The 19,039-nt window shown below is 35.2% G+C and overlaps 1 protein-coding gene across 2 annotated transcripts in view; it reads right to left on the minus strand.

Moving 5' to 3' along the window:
* Positions 1-19,039, minus strand: part of Srp72 (signal recognition particle 72) — a 166,142-nt gene that overhangs the window by 113,208 nt on the left and 33,895 nt on the right. Inside the window, exons 4-5 of one of the 2 annotated variants that reach the window (XM_090392756.1) lie at positions 15,388-15,453; positions 4,725-4,799 (exon numbers count right to left, since the gene is read on the minus strand). In XM_090392756.1, coding sequence (XP_090248882.1) covers positions 4,725-4,799; positions 15,388-15,453 — 141 coding nt within the window. The remainder of the gene's footprint in view (positions 1-4,724; positions 4,800-15,387; positions 15,454-19,039) is intronic. The other variant, XM_090392757.1, reaches the window with a different exon arrangement.

The following is a 19,039-nucleotide window of genomic DNA, read 5'->3' on the forward strand; positions in this document are numbered from 1 at the left end:
CAGATTCCACTTACAAATACCTTATTACTTGCAGACCTCTCAACCAAGTATCCAGATCAACTTTGGTGCTAACTGCATATACTGAAGATGACTATTAGAACTAACTCTATTACAAACTTCTGCAGTAGTTTTCATAACACAAATTCAGTAAGTTTTTATGCCACGCTTATAACTTATATATCGATACATGCCTGAACAGGCAAGGAAACTGAAAAAAGCCTACATTTTCAAAAAAATTTATAACATGAAACTGCTTCACACGCACATATTTCAATATTCAAGGCATCTATTATCAATGATTCAACTGTGTTTGCTCCCTTCCTCCCAACAGAATTGACAAGCAAAGTAAGTAAGTAAAAAACTTCCTTCTATGTGTACATATATATATATAAACACACATCCAGTAGAGCCCTTCTTTATGACTGGTAGAAATTTTCTATTATGACTGTATGAAATGCCAGGTCACTGAAGCAAATGAGATGCATATCCTTCAATGACAGATTGCACTCAATCACATATTTGTAATAGAGACTACAGAATACAATCTACAAAAACTGATACAAATGATTTCTAATAACTGAATTAACATCAATTATTTTTTTTATCCAAGAACTAAGTTTTACATTGCAAAGTATTGAATGCATATTTCCATTTTAAAAAACTATCACCGAGTTGCTGTGCCTGGATCACTTCACAGGTGCAGAGAAGAATCAGTCTAGTCTGCATTTTAAGCGAACTGCTGTAATTTGCTTCACTCCTCATCTACTGTCAGTTTAATTTAAAATTACTAACAGCACAGTATGCATCTGTAAACGCAAAACTGTCTGAAAGAGAAAAAAATATAGTCAAAGGGTGTTTGAGGAAAGCAGTATCAGAAAGATAAACCAAGTACTATTAAATGAATGAGTATCATCATCATTAAAAGGGAGTTTCAAAAAAAGTGCAAATAATATAAAGAGAAATGTGATAAACAAGCTCACGGGCAGACAAAGCATTGGCAAGAAGGGTAACTGGCATGGCAGATAAGGATAGAAAATTAGCTGAGCAAGTAAAGGAAAGTTTTAATGAATACAGGCAGCAGGAAGGTAACAAAAGCAGAAAAAATAGTGGAATAAGTAAGACTGACTGAGGGGGGGGGGTACTAATATAAGAACAGAGGTAGATGAACTGAAGATGTCCAGATATCAAGAAATCTTACAATACAGCCATGGAGTTGCATGGAGAAAGTGCAAAAGAAATGGCAATGTCTCTAATCAAGCTGTTTATGTTATATATATATATATATATATATATATATATATGAATTTCCCATGATGAAGGCAGAAAATTGTAGGCTGGTCAGTATCACAGTGTTATGGTACTGGAATTTTGGTTAAGGGCAGAACTCAGGAAAATGGACAGACAGCAGTATGATACTATATAAAAAACAGCATAGCTCTGAGAAAGGGAGGTCTTGTCTTAGTAATTTACTCACCTTCTACAATAAAGCAACAGTTGAGTTGGAAAAGGAAAATGGATATATCATGATGCAGTATCACATTATGTAAACTGGAGTAAATGAGATTGGACATGAAGCTGGTGACATGAATAAGAGTGACTGATGGACAGACATCACAGCAGCATATGGTGAATATGGTGGTGACCAACAGTGTGCTACAGGAATGTACTTGGGCTGCTGTTGCTTAATTTAATGATAGTAGAAACAATCTCAGGGGGAAATGTTTGTTGTTTTCCAATGCTGCTAAATTAGAGAGGGTAATAGTTAACAAATCTGATGCAGAGGTTTGCAGAATGATTTAATAGAGTGACAGTTTGGGCAAAGGATAATGAATATCAGTGCAATGTAGCAAAATGTAGGTTATTACACACTTTGGGATGATAAGATCACAAGCCGTGCCCTTAATTTCAACATTTTCTTGCAGTCAATTTCCACCTGTGAATTTACACTGATGGAGCTGGAGCAAAAAATATGATGAAATTAGGCATTTGGGGATGATGACTGAGAGCTAAGTTCTGAAGACATACTGCAAAAGCAGCAAACGAGCTCAAAGAAACAATCACTTGGACATTTAGAAACAATGGCATGCATGGATAAGATATGCAACATATTCAGAAATGTGCCGGCCTGGTTGGATGAGTGATTGGCGTATCTGCTATCCAACTAAAAGGCTGCAGGTTCGAATCCCACCGTGGGCATGGATGTTTGTGATCGTGAAATTACTAGTAGTGGTGGTGGTGGTGTACTTACAGTTCGTTGTAGTTGGTGGATTGAAACAGAGTTGGTGGTGGTGGGGGAGACAGAGTTGTAGAGTAGGTGCCCTCCCTCGATGAGTCTTTGGAATCCCTGGAGGTGTCACATAATAATAATAAAAATCATTAACTAGATGTTATGATACCTCCATCTACAAGTATTTTAACAATCACGCTGACATGAGAGATTGGTCTCTGCTATGTTCCATTACTCAATAGGTTAACTGCATTTGTTTTTAATTTTAATATTTTTTGTATAAACTATTTTTCTTTAGTTAATTATGTTATTACCATGAAACATTGTAAGGTATAAATAATATAGGTGGAGAAACATTCTTATTTAAAACAATAATGACAATAAGTCTGGTTATTTTTGCTTTTCTTCATATGATTCTAATTAAAAAAAAAAAAAATCAAAATTTCATAATTTACACTGTTTCAAAATGATTCAGAAAGGATAAGGAACAAAGAAAACATTGAAGAATAAGCCAGGGGTCTTCAACCTTTTAGACAGTGCAGGCCGCATTAAAAATTCCAATGAAGCCCACAGGCCACTAAGCTATACTGTGGAATTTAGAATTGTAAGATGCTTTCCATATTCACAAGGAATGCTGTGCATTTGATACTTTACATAAAATCCTATAAAAATAAACAAATTCAGCTTTAAGAGCATAGGTAGGAGTCGGGTTCATGATAAGTAAATACAATCAAGACTTGAAAAATAATAATTTAATGAAGAAAACATTCATTTTTTACAATATCAATGGGCAACTTGGCAATGTTTTTACTTGACCAGTTGTTGGCATCAATGTTGGAAGTCACTCTGTGTAGAGTATTCTCAAGATGTTGGTCCGTAATCTGAGTTCTTGTCTTGCCCTTCACATGCTTCATTCTGGAGAAGAACTGCTCACATAATATATGCTTCCTAACAAAGTGCACATCTTCAAAGCATGCCGGTGAAGATTAGGGAATGTGTCCTCAGAAATGTAGACTTGTAAAATGTAAGCAAGGGCACATTGAATAATTTTTCTCTCAAAGAAGAGTGTTTTGGAATTCAAGCAGCTCCATTTGTACTCAGCCTGGCATTTCGGCACCATCAGTTACCACACTCTCAAGGTTGGTTAAGCTGAGCTCGAAACGCTGGAGCATTTTCTTGGCAGCTTCAAGAATATCAGTGTCTTTCATCGTTCCCTAGATAGGTATGAGTGCTAGCCGTTCTTCTGTCACATTGAATTGTTGATCAATGCCACGGACAAAGATAGCCAGTTGTGCTGTATCCTTCACATCTGTGCTCTCAACTACAGCAAGTGAATATGACGTAAATTCAGACAACCGTTTTTTTTTAAAGTTCCTTCAATGTCATTGGCAAGTTCTTCAGCAAGTCATGCTACACTTACCCAGACAAACTTGGTTTTTTAAACATTTCCTTATTATTTGGGCACAGATATCCCCAGCGGCAATGAGACACTCTTTCACAAACTCACCGTCCAAGAAGGCTTTTGATTTTTTAGCAATTTTTTTGGCTATTACATAACTTACTTTGATGCACACTTTGCTCTCTTCCCTCTGCCTTTTAAACGTACCCTACTGGCATTTTAAATCATTCAGAGCCTGTTCACTTTGTCCACACGAAGCTGCCCTTGAAGGTGATCAAAATTGGGCACATGCTTTGTCTCATGGTGTTGTTTTATATTGTATTCTTTTGATACTGTCACTGACTCACGACAAATTAAACACAATGGCTTATTGTCGATCAGCACAAAAAAGTACAAATTGATCCACTTTTCATTAAAAACCTGACAAGAATCACTTGATTTATGCTTTTTACTCGTAGACGCCACAGTGATGGAAGGTGAATCCAAAAAATGATCTAAAATGGCCATGTAATGGTTATTATCCACAGAATATGCCTCACACAAATGAAAAAAGTCTGGCAATATAAAACCACAATAGGCTATGGCTGACATCACAAACCTGTGTGTGCTTATACATGAATATCACACTGTTCATGACTGACTGTGGATGAGATCGTCTTGTATTTATATTTATATGAAAATAACGAAGTGTCGAGAACCTTCGAGATGTATCTGGAATGCATTAGAAAGCGTACTTCAACGAACTACTGCTTCAGCCATCTACCTGCGACGTTAGTACTAGTACTTAAGTACCGCTTGGCACTGGCTAAAGAAGCATGTCTATTTAATATTTATTTTTATAGGATTTTATGTAAAGTATCAAATGCACAGCATTCCTTGTGAATCTGGAAAGCATCTTACAATTCTAAATACCACAGTATAGCTTAGTGGCCCACAGATTCACTGAAATTATTTTTATTTAATCGTGTTTTAATGTTAAGTAGTTATTTTTTCAAAATGGCTGGCGGGCCATGCGTTGAAGACCCCTGGAATAAACAAAGACAATTTTAGGCAGTAAATTACTTTTAAGTTGTTATTATATATTAAGACAATACTCACCTCTTTGCCTTTCTCTGTACATAAACTGGCAAGTACAGCAGAAAGGTTTGTTTCTCTTTCTTCTTCATAATCATCCTATAAGATGAAAGTAAAAAAAATTAACTTATTTTTTTTTTTATCTCCTCACAAAAAAGCTACAAGAATGGTTGTAGAAAATTGAAAGTTTAAAATTAAATAACAGAAAACTAATTTAAATGATGTGCCTCCCCAATTACTTTTATTGAGCGAAAGGTGAAACATCAGCTACTGAATAAATAGCCTCAATAAAAATTAGTGTAATAATCAAACATGCACATAGTAATCTCTCAATTATTCCACTAGAATGTCAGTTAACCTATCTTCAAATAGGCTAGCATGTCAATTGACTGCTGAAACAGTACTAATCTAACTATATGATCTGTTAATCAAATATCATATCAATTTCAAAAATGTCCAGATAACTGAAAGATCACTGTATATATAGAGGTTTAAAACTAATCAAATTCGAATACTTAAAGATGTGAACTGCAAACTAATATATGGAACTTTTTTTTTGAAAGTTTATTTTTCACTTGGTTAGAGTATAATAAATTTAGTTTAATCCTTTATCCAAGTGTGAGCAAACAAAGTTTGCGCCTGAAAGTATCTTCAGGACTGGGTTAAGGTGGTACAACACCAAGGCAAACTCGTTGCAAAGGTGGAGCAAGCTACCAACCCTCCTATCTCAGTATCTCCTATAATGCAAAACACATCTCCTTGCGGATATGTCTAATGTTATGCATTAAGGGAAGGGCCACTACCCAGACTAGTTTCGACCTATATTGAGGTCTCTTCAGTGGGAGCCAGGCCCAAGTGGAGATATCAGGCAGAAGCATTAGCAGGTCATCTCTACCTATAGGAATTGCCAATTGGTGTGCCACCCTTTTTTAATAATTTACTCTGGATTTAGAGAAAGATGTTGAAAGTTTATTTTTCACTTGGTTAGAGTATAATAAATTTAGTTTAATCCTTTATACTCTAACCAAGTGAAAAATAAACTTTCAACATCTTTCTCTAAATCCAGAGTAAATTATTAAAAAAGGGTGGCACACCAATTGGCAATTCCTATAGGTAGAGATGACCTGCTAATGCTTCTGCCTGATATCTCCACTGAAAATAAAAAGTTAGTATAAAATTTCATTGTTTCAAAATTATCCTTGGAGGGTAATGGATGGCAATGCTGTAGCCAATGAAGTTCTAACTGAGGCTCGGCTATTGCTGTTACCCTCCTGCCATGATCAGAGCTTTAATAGCTCAATAACACCTTATCCCTACACTGTCCTCTACAGATAACGGGGAAGATAAAAAGCATTCTTGCTTCGCCCCTTTAAGCCAGTCCTTATAAGGACTATAAGGACTGATATCTCCACTTGGGCCTGGCTCCCACTGAAGAGACCTCAATAAAGGTCGAAACTAGTCTGGGTAGTAGCCCTTCCCTTAATGCATAACATTAGACATATCCGCAAGGAGATGTGTTTTGCATTATAGGAGATACTGAGATAGGAGGGTTGGTAGCTTGCTCCACCTTTGCAACGAGTTGCCCTAGTGTTGTACCACCTTAACCCAGTCCTGAAGATACTTTCAGGTGCAAACTTTGTTTGCTCACACTTGGATAAAGGATTAAACTAAATTTATTATATATATGCAACTATTATAGAAAAAAGGAGAACAGTTTTAAAAATAAGAACAAAACTTTTGAGAATGCATGAATGAGAAAATCTGAGGAGGAAAAAAAAATTAATAAACCTGGCAAATGAAGCATTAGTGGATCAAGAAATTATTATTCCTGCATGGCAACCTCTGCAGAGTCTAAATGCTCATCACAGGAGATCCATACTATCCATACAATATCTATTGTATTTCTCCTTACAAACTGACGACAGGCAAAGCACTCTAGCAACCCATTCCACTTATTCACCATTCTCCAAGCAAAAAATTTAGTCTTCCCACCCTTGCTAACCAAGTTCCTCAATTTCAGGGATGATCCTTTATTCTGTCCCCCTCCCAGCAGTGTTGAAATATTTCCTCTACATCAATCCTATACAACCTTTTAGTAACTTTCTATTATATTCCCTCTTTTCTGCCTATTAACCAACTTTTGCAATCTCCAAATCCTCAATTTATTGTCATAGGCAGAATTCTGCAGCTACTGACTATCTTGGCCACTCGTCTCTGGATCCTCTCTGCTACTTCCTCATCCCCCAAGAAACCCAGGTGACAAAATGCATAGCTTTACATATTTCTGCATTATCTTAAGTCCAGGTTCTTGCAGGATGATTTGAATAAATCTTCTTGTAAGAACTTCTTCTTCAAGGAAGTACTTCTCTTCAAATAATTTTCTATATCATTTATATAAAAATTAAACAGTAGCTGTCCAAGCACAGAGCCTTGCAGCACCACACCACACACATCATTCTTTGGTATCCATCATCCAACCTTGTATTCCTATCACAAGCTTCATATTTATTCCCCATTTGTGTAACAATTTCATGTGAATGCTTTCCTGTCAAATGCCTTTGCAAAATCCACAGTTATCATGTAGTCATTCTATTTATTCAACTCAGCTGTCAGTCTATTATAAAATATTAGTTTTATAATAGACTAACATAATACACTAAAGCATAACCTATTCTCACCAAAGGTACACTGCCTCCCCCCCCCACCCCATAGTGTCAATCTTATCACCTATTCCCAAATTCTGTCTTTGACCATCTTTTGCAAACCATCACTCCTGAGATACGACTGGTCTATAATTTGCTATTGCAATCTTAAAGCCTTCTTTATGCAAAGAACCATTTTGTTCACCTTCTGTCCCCTTGGGACTTTACCAGGGCTAAAACTTTAATACTCTCATCAGAGACAATGCCAATTCCTTTGCACAGTCTCATAATATGCAAACTGATATCTCCTCAAATCTCATGGCTGTATTTGCATTTAGATTTTGCAATATATTACATGTTCCAATTTAACTTCTATTCACAGAAATTCTCACTTGGATGACAGGCCCTTGCAAAATGGTCATTTAATAACTCAACTTTTTGTCCGCTTCTATTTCCTTGGTATACAATCAGAACTCATTAAAGTTATCTGGCCATAGTCAATTAAAGTTATCCTTCCATAGTCAATAAAGAAAGAACTATTTGGGATATCATTTGGCCTGCTCAGTTACCATACTGGTCACATTTCTTGCATGTGCCTTGTACTGCTCATGAACTTGCTGATCACTTTTTTCCATATCCTCCACAATGTCTTCTTTTTTTGAGGCCCCTGTTTAATAATACTACTCATCCAACTAACTCCCACCTGATTTATCTTCCTAATTTTGGATATACAGATATATTGCTTCCTTCAGATATACCCTTGATCATCTCCCATGCACTTCTAACATCTCCTTCCCATGCAAATTCTTATGTCACTGAACTGTTTCAAGCTGCTGGCTAAGCTTGTCAATCACCTGCCATGTTCCACATATATCCTCTTCTTAACTGAAAATTTGGCAACCTACGAAGTCAAGACCACATGATCATCCTCCCCAATCAAAGGCAATGTGACCACCTTGATAATGGACAGATCTGGCACTCTCAAAACCTGAGTCTCCTCCATCACATGCTGTTTCAAGTAATTATCTCTTAGTAGATGAATAAATTCCATATCCTTTCCTGCTTCCAATCTATACCTGCCCAATAATAATTACTCAACTTGCACAAACTGTAACAATTTGCTGATGCATGTCTTTCAACATCATCCCTTGCATACACCCTCACCCTCCTCGGCCTAGGGCTCACCAAATACAAATGCCCACAGCAAGTATATTCTACAAGCTAATGAGCAGCTGTAATAAACTGGATAAAATAGAATATTTTTATTTAATAAAAAACTTTTTAAATAATTTTTTTTAAAAAAGAAAGCAGAAGAATATGCATATTATAAAGGACAATTCTAATAAAAAAATTAACATAAGAAATTATATTTTCCAAAAAATCAATGTTATTTTGACTGCTTTCTTATTCTTATTTACTGACTTATTAGGACATATTAAAAAACATAGTGGTGTGTGTGGGGAGCAGGAATTCTTGAGTGAATGCTTTTTTTTTTTTTTTTTTGCATAATTTGTTGGGCTGCCCTGGTCTATAGTATTGACTTCTATCAGACTGCATCAGATGAACTGCCATCCACACCTGTGTTTTCCTGACCTCTACTCTTTTTGGTGGAAATTCATTAACTATCATCAGCAGTACTCTCCCCTCCATTCTATTTCCTTTCTCTCTCTCTCTGTCATATACATATTTATATCAGTGGTGTAATGTGCCTATTTGGAATACGTGTGCTGTCATGTGGCTTATGCAACCATTGCTACAAAATTCATGTCAATTTCACCATATGATTGCATGTTTATCGATGTATGAAATTTTAAGAGTACATAGCGCATCAGGGCTCATCTTAATTGGTTGAATGCAATTAATTGTAGGATAAGTTTGAATGCTTTAAGTTATCAGTTAAGTATAACCAAATCTGTGTAGAGTGGGAAACAATGTGTTTAAGATATACTAGAAAACAATAATGAAGGAGAATGCTATACTTGGTTGATATATTTGAATTACTCAAAAGGTGTAAATGTAATAGTAAATTTGGAAGAGGAGGATGAGGCTTACCTCCTTTGACTACAATCATACAATCTGCAAAAGCTCTGGCAGAAAATGGGACATTCAATAGATCATCAACATTGTTTCCCATTGTGAATATGGCCAAAAAAAATTTTATAAATATTTATAGAAAAATTATATATTAAAAACTTGTTTATATCAGTGTCCTAAATATGTCAGTTCACTTCACGCGTGCAAAACAGATGAGACTCAGAAAACAAAAACAGCCACTCATGACAACATTCACAACTGGATTGGCTGACACAATAACAAATCACAGCCACTGATTTCTGGGTGCTATTAAAACCACTGGAATGCTAAGAATTTGACCCGATGTGTCATCTGTTCAAAGAGCTCGAAAGTGTCCATATTTGTGATTGCAAATCTAGGCTATTAACATGAATGTGATGCAATGTTTACACCTTGAAAATTGTCCTCTTCATGAAGCATTAGTACACGGTGTTTAATTTTAGGAATCACGCAAAGCTAGGAAACAATTATTATTACGTGACATCTCAAGGAGTCCAAAGACTCTTCAAGGGAGGGCACCAACTCTACAATTCTCTGTCTCCACCACTCAAATCCACTAACTACAGTGAACCGCATCATCTATACCAACGCCATCTACTTCCCACCGCCACCACTAGTATTTCATAGAATATCACAAAGACAGGAAACAATTAGAAGAGTCTTTAACAAGAATAAATGCAAAAATATAATATGTAATATTGCTATTCCGTAGGTGTGCAATTGCATACCTACCACACCCTGAATATATATATATATATACAGTCATCCAGACAATTACGTCTGTTCAAGTTATCCTTTCGAATATACGTCCATGATTCCATAAGGGAATAAATAACATTTTCGGCTAAACTTTCAAACAAGATGCAAGTGAGCGTAAGGTAAAGCATGTACAGTGGCAACAGCGCTTTCAGCAGCAACCTCCCTTGGCAATCAGCACGTGTCTTCAGCAGTTCACCTGTTGATTTTGTGTTTGAGAAATGGATTATTTGTGTATTTATCATTAAATATTTCGCGATGTTTTGTGCAACATGGCCCTTACACGCACAATCAAAAAACCTAGTGAGCAATTACAGAAAAAGAGGTGAGCAATTGATCTTGAAACGAAACTGCAAGTTATAAAGCAACATGAATCTAGTAAGCCTGTTAGTGTGATTGCACATGACTTCGGATGGTCTCATTCCACAGTGACAACCATTTTGAAAAATAAGGATAAAATTGTAGAGGCTGTGAAAGGATCTGCTTTCATTAAATCCATTAAAGATAGTGACGAAGAAACTACAAGGTCCTATCGGTGATATGGAAAAGCTACTTGCATCACGGATAGAAGACCTGAACCAGAAGCGCCTACCCCTTAGCACTGTGACCATAAACACTAAGGTTTATGAAATATAGCTTGAATATAACTTTATAACTTGAAACAAAGTTGCAAGTTATAAAGCAACATGAAGCTAGTAAGCCTGTCAGTGTGATTGCACATGACTTCGGATGGTCTCATTTTACAGTGACAACCACTTTGAAAAATAAGGATAAAATCGTAGAGGCTGTGAAAGGATCTACTTCCATTAAATCGACAATAGTGACGAAGCAATGACAAGTTCCTATTGGTGATATGGAAAAGCTACTTGCATCACGGATAGAAGACCTGACCAAAAGCGCCTACCCCTTAGCACTGTGACCTTAAACACTAAGGCACTAAGTCTCTTCAACATGTTGAAGGAGAAAGCAGAACCAGATTATGACTACGAATTCAACGCTTCTTCCAGTTGGTTCGTGAGATTCAAGCAGCATTTTGCACTGCATAATGTGAAAATATATGGTTATCTGCAAGTGCTGATGAGAAGGCTGCCAAGGAGTTTGTGGAAAAATTGGATAAAATTATTACGGAGGAAAATTATTTGCCACAGCAAATAATTAATATGGATGAGACATCCTCGTTTTGGAAAAAAATGCCTGAGCTGACATTCATCTACAAAAAGCTAAAATCTATACCTCGTTTTAAAGCTCTTAATGCCTGTATTATGATTCTGTTATCAGTAATGTAGCTGGATATAAACTGAAACCATTTGTGATATGGCATAATGAGAATTCAAGAATCTTCAAAAACATTAGGAAGTATAGTCCCAGTTCATTATTGGAGCAATAAGAAGTTGTGGATGACTCAAAAATTGTTTGAGGATGCCTTAATCAACTGTTTAACGAGTGAAATAAAAAGCTATTGTCTGAAAGAAAATGTAGAATTTAAAATTTTGTTAATTCTAGATAATGCTCCAGGTGATCTGTCTTATAGCGGTGATCTTCACCAAGTTCAAGGTCATGTTTCTCCCTCCAAACACTACTTCATTGATCCAACCGATGAATCAGGTAGTTCTTGCAGTGTTTAAGGCTTATTATCTATGGAGAAATTTTTCACAAACCATTTCTGCTACTGAAGGAAATGACCAGACTTCATGTAATTCTAGAAAACATTCAATATTTATCATGCTATTAAAAATAGTGCTGTGGCTTGGGACGAAGTGACATCTCAATGTATGAGTGGCATATGGAAAAAGACATTAAAAAGGTTTTGGCATGATTTTGGAAGTTTGTAATAGTGGGCCTAGCAAACAATCTGAATCTCGAAGTAAATGATGACGATATAATTCAACTCATAGAAAGTTTCCATGAAGAGTTGACCAATGAAGAATTGGTTGAAATGGAGGAACAACTGTTGCAGAAGAGGAAAAATGAGAAAAGGAAGAGGGAAAAGAGAAACAGGAAGAGATATTTAAACAATTTACAGTGAAGGGTCTTGCAGAAGTGTTCTCTGCAGTTAGCGATGTTCTCAAAATAGATGAAGACATCGACCCCAATGTTGAAAGCTATTTAATAATAGAAACGAAAGTACATGATGCATTTGCTTGCTATGAATAAATTTATGATGAAAAGAAGAAGAGGAACAAGCAAAGTACATTGGACAATTTCATCAAAAAAACAACAGTTACACCAGAAGAGTCAGGAGGAAGATTGTGGAGGAAGATTTGGGTGATTATTCTCCTGTTTTATAGTGGCAGTAACACACAGTACAGTTTTATAATTAAAATGACAGTATACTTATTACTGATAAGTCCCTAATCCCTATAACTCTGTTGATTTAATGTACTGACTTACATCCTGCTGGATGGAACGGAACCTAGACGTACGTCGAGGGATGACTGTATATATCTTCCCTGAAAATACTATATGCCTTACATTCTATTCCTGTAACTACATCTATCATTGAAGTCTCACTAATGCCTATAGCATTTAGCAAGGTTTTTGCACGATTTAGTTATTCTCTCATTTAGTACTCCTCTTATCAGAAAAATCACTGTCAAATATTTTGTCCTTACTCTTCTCTCAATTTAATATGTTCCAGTTTCTTACCTCACACCTAGTTTTTTTTTTTTTTTACTCTTCTCAGCTCCACCAATCATCTGACATTTCTGTAAGTGTTCAATTTCCCACTTTGTCCTGTGAAGGACTTCACATAATCATGCTTTTTTTTTTTCATGAGGTTTTCTTCATTGTCCTCACTTTATGCCACTGCATTTTCAACTATATCACTGATGCTAACATTTTCCCACTTTTGTCAATAAATTCTACTCCACTATCATGTTTTACTCTCTCCACAAATGACGGCCTCTCTCTCTCTCTCCCCCTCAAAACACTTCCTACATATTTTCTCACCAGTCTTGATTTCCTAATACAAATCTTTCATTAACAAATACATTTCTCTCACACAGCACAGAACAAAATCTCATGTATTAAACTTCCCCAACAAAGATGCCTTGGCTACCATTCTTTTACTTATTCTACTTTAATAGAAAATATCTATCTACTTAAATACAAAATACACAACTTTTTCTTAAAAGCTAAAGAACTCAATCAAACACTCATATAAAACAACAAACTGCAACAAATTAACCTAATATTATTAAATTAAAAAATTAGTATCTTTAATGGCATCTTGGAACCTTTTGAAAAGTCAAAATTTTCTGTAGAGTAACAATCATGATCATTGAATTTGACAATAATAATGATTATGTTATCCTTAAATATTCTTTTAAGCTTTCAAGACTTAACCTAACTCATTTTACTTAACAAGATTTCACTTATATTTAGAGATAGAATTCATATCAAATGGTCCTAGTATCACATAATGCATTGCACACTTCCCTTCAGACTACTATAATTTAAAATATGCAGCAGATACTTAGGCCTAACCTTTAACAAGAGAAGAAATCAAATATAACAGAATTAAAAAGGCAAAATTATTTCAGTGGTCCTTACAAGTTTACAATAGTGAGAACCAACTGCAAAAAATATGAATGTTAATACAAGGATTTGACAACTGGATTAAAAAAAAAAAAAAAAGCAACAAAAATCAGAGACCACTGACAACTAATATGCAAAACCATATGAAAAACTAGGCAGTAATTCAGAACAGCTAATTATGAAAAGCAAATCTGAGGTAGTATTGTAATGAAAATAAAATATAAAATGGCAGATTAATAAATCCGAAACAAAAAAAACAACAAACAAACAAGGCCTAATAGAATACCAAGATATAGATGAATTTAAGTAGATGAGATTTTCTTTGAAGACAGAAGACCAAATCAAATTAGAGCTAACATTGGACAGAAACAGTTCACAGAAAACTAATAACAAATTTTGACTATATTAATTCATTACATAGTAATTTTCAAGATCACTTGAGACATTTCAAGAACAGTCATAATTATGAAAGGTTAACTATATTCCTATCACCACACATGGCCTATATTGCTATATAAGACAAATATACTCCTAGAGGCAACTGGGCATCTCTATCTCCATGGCATGTGGAGATCTTAGACTTCAAAAACAGTGTTATTACAAAATGCCATATTAGTAGCAATATTCAAAGAGTTCAATACTGAAAATCAATTGTGAGGCAAATGAAGGAAATGTAAGATTGCCACCTCAGCCAAGAAACATACAAGAACCCCAGGAAATAATGCCAAGGGATTAACCACGCTACCGGCCAAGACGTCTATAGACGTTCACGTTATCATGGATGCGAAGTGCTTATTAAAATTGTAATACCATTGTTGTAACAATGAAATATATGATGGATACGAAGCGTATGCGGATGCGTATTTGATCCATAACGGCCGGTAAGGTGGTTAAAAGGGTATTTGATAGCACATATCCTGACAGTTTGATGTGGAAATGGTTAACTAGTTATTCAAAAAGTTAATAAGTGTTCAGATTAGTAACAGGATGCTACTGAAAAAACTATCAATTATGATATGGCCTTATGTTTTGAGTGAATACCCAACTGTGAAGGTAATGGCAGAAGTGAAATAGTCTGGAGCTATTTCTCTTAGTGAAGTACTTGGACCTTTGTAGTGCCTCGAACAATAAACACTTAAGAGCATATCTGAATTAAAAATAAACACTTCTGAATATGCAATGTTCTATGCAGTGACAATTTTAAAGAACAGTCCCATGTCCCTTTCAACAGGACTATCATACTGCAGGAGTTATTCTACTGTGACGTAGTTTGAGAGAAATAATGTGAAAAAAACTCAATTATTCTTTACAGAGTCCCAATCCCAAATGAAAAGAACACTTTTTTGGAAAGAACAAAATGAAACTTTGCATGCCATTCAGATTAGTTTGTCTAACCACAGTACATGGACTGGTAGTCATACTGAAAAAAAAAAAAAAGAATGGCCCAAAATAGTCAACTCATTTTTCACAAACTGGCAGACAGTGTAACTAAAAGACATGGAAAATTTGATCCGGTCAAAGGAGTGCCCACATTCCATTGAAGTACGTACAATTTAGGTTTCTCTAAAAATACAATACTGTACCCATACTTATTCCAACATAGTGGAATAAGTATGGGTACATTTAACAATACATTTGAAGTAATATGTTCATGCACATGAACACATTTAAATAATTACCTCTGAATTTTTAATCAGTTCTTTATAGGCATTAAAGCACTCTTCATACTTCTCAAGCCTGTAAAGCTGAAAATAAAATTTTTCTACTGTAAATTTTCTTATAATCATGAAGCAATATCAATAACAGCATTTTTTTCCAGCATAGCAATAGCCAGGGATTGATAAATAGACTCACCCACTGCAAGTAGCTGCAGATGTCAAAATACAATATTCTTTTTTTTTTAATAAAAAAATAACTTCCTAAAGAAAAATTAACTTTAAAAAAAAAGAAAAAAGAAAAGAATATGTATATTATAAAGTGCCATTTTAGCATTAAAAATTAATGTTAATAAGTTATATATTCAAGTGGAAAAAAAATCAATGTTGTTTTGTTTTTACTGTTCTTCCTGTTCTGTTCTTATTATTTAATGATTTTTTTTCTTGAAATGGCTCTACTGCAGAGGAAATGTTCAACAAACTACAATGCAGCACCACTAATCATTTTATGGAACTCCTATATAAATAGAACTTAACAGAACATTAAAAATGGGGGAAGGGTGGGGAATATTGAGCAAGTACATTTTTTGCATGGCAAGTATAATTTCACATTTTTCAAGCCCTGGCCACATCAGTTGGACATATGCTGAAACACTTTGTTTCAAAGCAGTTAAATTTAGTCACTTGGTATTTCACTAACACAATAACTGTAAAAAAACATGATTAAAATGAAAATCTCAGTGACTAAACATTTAAGTCTGTACTTGTAGGAATCTAACTAGAAATAATGCAGGCAAAAAAGTGTTTTTTTATTGTGTAATATTTCCTTTGGTCCATATTTATAAAATGAATTCCAGTAACAGCCACAAATCTCCTTGGGTATCAGGGGACAATGTAGATTTCACCCAATGCTTATGTGACAGGTTCAACACTAACTGCCACATTAAAAAAAAGGCTATCTGGGTTTAGATTATGCTAAACATAAACATTAAAGCAGACTTTCAATGACTTGGTCAGTACTGCTTTTACAGTCTGTATGCTCAATTTTACAGTCTTCATAATTTACTGATCATTTTCAATACATTTTGTAAGATTACATAATGTACAAATTTAGTAATTTTTGATAAAGTCAAAGATGAATTCAGATTCAGCACTATCGATTCCACTATATCCTTGAAATCGCATTTGCAGTGACTATGATATGAAGAGGAGTGATACATCCTACAGCATTATGAGAGGTCACTGCTGCATGAATCACTTTTTCTTTTAAGATAACTTTGCTCACAAAAGGTTATAAATCTATTAACAATACAGCAGCATGTTGGACTCAATTGAGAACCCTGCTCTCATGATATTCTTTCAAACCACTTCAGATTTAATAAGCAGGGCAAATATACCAGACAATGAAATTCATCTATCATCAAAAACATTCACAAACATCTATGCTACAGTGTAATTTGACCCTCCAGATGAAGACACTATCCACTCAACAAGGCCATTAATTTTTTTAAATAAAGGTACCAGAAAGAATTACTGTATTTATTCGCTGTAACATACTATTGTTAAAAATTAGAAATTTTAAACTTGTATTTTAATAACTGCCTCATGAGCAATCCAAAATTCATTTTTAAGAACATGTCACATTACTAATATGTTCTGTCTGGTTTCTAACGTAAATCTTGTCGGGCAGCTGTATATGTTGTCACATGAGTACTGAGTACCCAGTTTTACATACAGCTAGTCTTTTAAGATCTGGCATGGTATGTTTGGAAGGTGGGAATACTGATAGTTTGTTAGACTGTTATGAAGGTAATTAATAAGGCAATTATTTTATAATTACTTTGTTCTTTTGAGTTCAAGAATGGAAAAAATACCAAACTGAATATACATCTACTTGTACAGCTGAATATTCAGATTTTTCTTAAGTCAATCGCAACCACAAAAATGCTGAAAGTCACATTATCATGAACAGAAGAGGGATAGATGATCCAGAAATCATGTGTAGAGACAAAGCATGGCACTTTCTTTCAAGCCACTTAAATCTCAACAGTGGCTCTTTATTCAAATTATTCCTTCTTCCCTGACTCTACTATAGCTTAGTCCTAGGTAAAGTTTCTCTCACTCTCTCAGTACTGTCTCAGGTGGATGTAGCTGTTCACTCAGCAGTTCGTTCTTGGTGCAATGTGCCATTAGCCTTTTTCCATGACAATGTAAACCATGGAGGTCATAGGATTCCCTCATTGTCATAGCTAGTCCCTAGATTACTGAAGAAATTTCCCCTCTAATTCAAAATTATGTCTTGTGTCTAGGACTTTATACATTAAAGGATGATTATTGAAGTACTTCTGGATGAGTTTTTGAAGGAAGGACACTGATTATGTTTGACTGCCTCAGCTAAAGGAGATGGGCTTAATGCTACACTATTCAGCTGACAGTCGCATTGCAAGAATCCAAACATGTTCCCTCTCAACATTAATGGATCAGGGATGGGACTCGTCTCCTGCCTGTATTTGAATATATAGATTTAATTAAGATGCGAATCAATGCTCTGCTGACTCGAGCTCATACAACTCAGGGAAGAATACAAGAACTGCAGAGCAGGCTGTCAGAGTACAGACTCGTGTTGCTATTGCACACACATACACACACACACACACACACACATGGCGTGTGTGTATGTGTGTGCAATACTCTATACTCCTCACTATTGCATTGTCAGAAGACAATGCAATAGTGAGGAGTACAGAGAATAGGTTAAAAATCAAAGGTTGAATAACAGTAATAGAACCCACACTATAAGAATATGAGGAAGCCTGACCATGCAGTAAAGAAAAAAGATGAGATGGTTGTTATCAACATGCAAGTTGAGGAGGGTAGTAGGTGTCCACTACCCCTCAACTTGAGAAAACTGCCTACTATGCTGAAAACCATGACTTGGTGCATCTACTTCAAGAAGAATATACTGCATCTTACCAAAATATCCATTAGATGTGTATGTGACATCAAAGTTATAGGGACTTGCTAAGCTTTGGACTTTCTTGGGCTGATTTCAAGTTATCTTGAAATCAGCCCAAGAAAGTTCTCCACATTGCCAGGGCATTCTGGCAATGTGGAGAACTTTCTGAGAATGACTTCTCAATTACAGGTTATATCACTGGAAACTAAGGTCTCTTCTGGTCCTATAACTGTTTTAATTGCAGTTTTATAGGCAATGAAAGAAGTCTTCTACTGCCTAAATGCATTCAGAAATATACATGCTGCAGGGATATTCAAATCTACAGCCTACAGATTGAAGACACTATGCATCAGCCAACCCACAACAACAGGTAATTACAGATTATCAGAAAGAAATTTTGATCAATATAGGACAAACTCATAAACAACATTCATGAAACATTTAGCAACAAAAATAACTGATGACGTTTTAACAATTAAAGGGAATGCACGCGTTCACAATAATGGCAATTAATCTTCTAAATTGGTACTCACACAACTATTTCCTATAGTTATTGTGTTGATCCTCACTATAGCAAACTTGAAGAGGCCATTAGAACAGTTTTAGTAGAGAATATCCTGTGGAGCATTGGTCAGGATTTTTCATTTTCAGTAGTTTGTTATGGTGAGAGCCAGGTGTGGTACTATTTCTATTATTCAACTTTCATTTTACAGAAATGAA

The sequence above is a fragment of the Typopeltis vanoorti genome, chromosome 5, assembly GCF_054136105.1.
Source record: "Typopeltis vanoorti isolate ZY-2024b chromosome 5, IOZ_Tvanoo_1.0, whole genome shotgun sequence".
NCBI lineage: Eukaryota > Metazoa > Arthropoda > Arachnida > Uropygi > Thelyphonidae > Typopeltis > Typopeltis vanoorti.